Source organism: Amblyomma americanum, chromosome 10 (assembly GCF_052857255.1).
Source record: "Amblyomma americanum isolate KBUSLIRL-KWMA chromosome 10, ASM5285725v1, whole genome shotgun sequence".
NCBI lineage: Eukaryota > Metazoa > Arthropoda > Arachnida > Ixodida > Ixodidae > Amblyomma > Amblyomma americanum.
In genome coordinates, this window is record NC_135506.1 from 45,860,539 (window position 1) to 45,863,191 (window position 2,653).

The 2,653-nt window shown below is 46.4% G+C and overlaps 1 protein-coding gene across 1 annotated transcript; it reads left to right on the forward strand.

Annotated features, from left to right (window-relative positions):
- The first annotated feature begins 640 nt into the window (after window positions 1-640).
- Window positions 641-2,070, forward strand: LOC144106578 (uncharacterized). The gene has a single exon (XM_077639424.1). It carries the CDS (start codon window positions 1,103-1,105, stop codon window positions 1,538-1,540), a length of 438 nt encoding a protein of 145 aa, XP_077495550.1. The 5' UTR covers window positions 641-1,102; the 3' UTR covers window positions 1,541-2,070.
- Window positions 2,071-2,653: the final 583 nt, after the last annotated feature.

Below are 2,653 nucleotides of genomic sequence, written 5' to 3' on the forward strand. Positions count from 1 at the left end.
CTTACAAATCAACCCATCAGAGGTAAATCACGCGACGAGCTTTTCCTTTCTGAGGCTTAAAGCTGCCTTTCCTGCGGATAATGGAGCAAAGTTACTGTGCGATGGGCCAGAGAGAACAAGCGTTCGTTGAATTTTTTTCTTGTAATCGCTAGAAGTGTCACACTGTTAGTGCCAGTGAGCTCGCCATCAGTTGTGAAACTTCATATCTAAAGGATAACAAATTTTGGCAGCGTAAATAACGATCTGTTTCATTATAGGCTTGAAACACATTTACCCTCTCTGTCTGATTCACATCTTACACGTGGGGCGGTCACGAAAATGCGAGGTTTTCACGCATCGCGGCTTATCTGCATATCTTATCAGCTTGCCTTTAGGTGCACGTGAAAAACAACAGCGGCGCAGAGCGCAACCCAGCTTGCACGTGTGGCGGGGTACGGCACCCCCCCCCCCCCTTTCCGGAACTTTCGGTCTCCGTATGCCCCCCTCCCTTTCCACCGAAGCAGAACCGTCTGTTTTTCCCCCGCGTAAACCGGTCAGGTCAGCCATTCCTGCAAGGTTACGCGCTCGTAAAGTTTCCACACTTCTTCTCGTGTCGCTAGGGGCGGCAATAAAAGGAACGCGCCGACCAAAGCTGTGTGGCACATCGACATTCGCGGCTATCGTGCACGTGGACCCGAATCGCCTATGCTGAGTGAGTTCGGTGCCAGTGTTTGTGTGTTTGCAAAATTTGTAGGTAAATACAAGAACATAAGAAAGAGTGTTTGCATAGTGCAATTACACGCGCTTGTGAGTGATGTAGGACGATAACGACACGGTTGCGAAAATGCCAGGATATACGAGCAGTCAAGTATTAGTGTTGAGGTGAAGTACACAAGAGAGGTTTATTTTGCTCCAGTACTGGAGCAAAATAAACCTCTCTCGTGAACGTTGAACCACGTGCGAAGCTCTTCTTGCGGCAACGTGCTTCTCCTGCAAAAGCTTCATTTACAACAGCGATCTCAGTTCTTTGAGTTCCTTTACCTCGTCGTGGTGGTACCTTCTTCCACCAAAAAGTGGAACCTGCTCTTGTTTACCCAATCAGTGGTGAAGACATTGCCCCAAGATGCGGCACACGGTTTTCGTCATGGCTTGTTTCTTGACTGGCGCATTGGGTCCACTTGTGGAGGTCGAGGTGTCTGCAGCCGGCACCTGCTCCCCTGTGCCGCAGTCTTCCGAAATTGGCGACCGCGCCACCTGCCCCTTCACGACGACCGTCGACGTCGATCCAAACCGGATCCCTGCGGAGTTGCCTGTGGTGAAGTGCAACTGTGCAGGCAGCATCTGCAGCGACCGGGGGGACTTCCGCTGCCAGGAGGTGCGGAACACGTTTAAGGTGGCCTACCGCAAAGTCGGTGGAAGTCCTGCTTCCGAGCTGACGGACGGGACAGTGGACCTAACTACTTCATGCGTGTGCGTCGTTAGCAAGTCCAGCATAGCACTATCGGGAGGAGTCCGGACACAAGACTTGGGAAAGTTCGGAAAACCGGTGTTGTCGAAGTGACTGAATCCAATTCGAGTCAAGCTTGTTCAGAGCAAACGTTTGCGACACTCGTGAATGTGTGCTACGAGATGTTTAGGCATGTTCGTTCATTTTATTCTGCTTACATAAAGAGTCGGGCTTCAAAGCTCGTGTTGGAGATCCAAAGCATAATTAATGGTTTTTTTTGTGTGTCTTTATGCAGCGTAGATTTGTGCTATCATGCCTTAAAATATGCTCTTCCGGTGCTAATGGTCAATCTTTTTCGAATATAATTTCATCGCTAACATGTAGTACTCTTCTAAAGACCTTGTATTTGTATATAAACGGATGGACTTAACCACTCTATGCGGGCTTGCGATCTATAATAGGCGAAAACGTTTAGTCACTACTGGCGTTTACGTCTCCAAATGTTCTGTTCTCTTTTATTTGTTAGCGCTCTACTACATAATCATATATATACATACTCATATTTGTCATAACGTGCTTTCCCTCTTCTTTGTTCATTTAAAGTGTGTGCTGTTGTGTACTTGTTAATAGAGAATTCTCATTTTCATTTTCTCCGTGTCCTTCTTTGAGACCGTTTATAGATTAGAATAGTGGTCCCGCGAGCGTCCCGGACAATGCGGAAAAATATTCAGTGTTTTCAGCTCCTATTTATTTTCTCGCATAGACTGCTGGTAAGCTCATTATCATTTATTTATTTAGTAGTAGTGTCATGAGCAGCTCAAGTTTTCAGGAAGTCATAGCGGGAAAGAGGCAACGCCTGACCCTTAAATAAACAATGGAGAGACAGATTGGCTTTCTCTATTTTTTAGAATGTGTGGTCTGTGTTAGCTGACATGTTTGAAAATTAAGCTGGCTAATTTGACATGCAGCATTTCTTTCTTTCCGTGTGCCGTATGTACTTGCGGTTACATTATCTGAAAGTGCAGGTACAGGCTACGAGCCAAAACAGGTTACTCTCCTGTTTTTCTTGCTTTTGGCTTTGAAGTTGTCACTTAAGCATGATGATTTTGTTTGTCTCATCAATCGGTAATGGCTGTCTCAGTGTCCCTCTCCGTGAAATATTTACGGAGTTAATTTACTGGGTAGATTAGACTAGCGCGGTGTACGCAAGCCATTATCTGGAAGAAT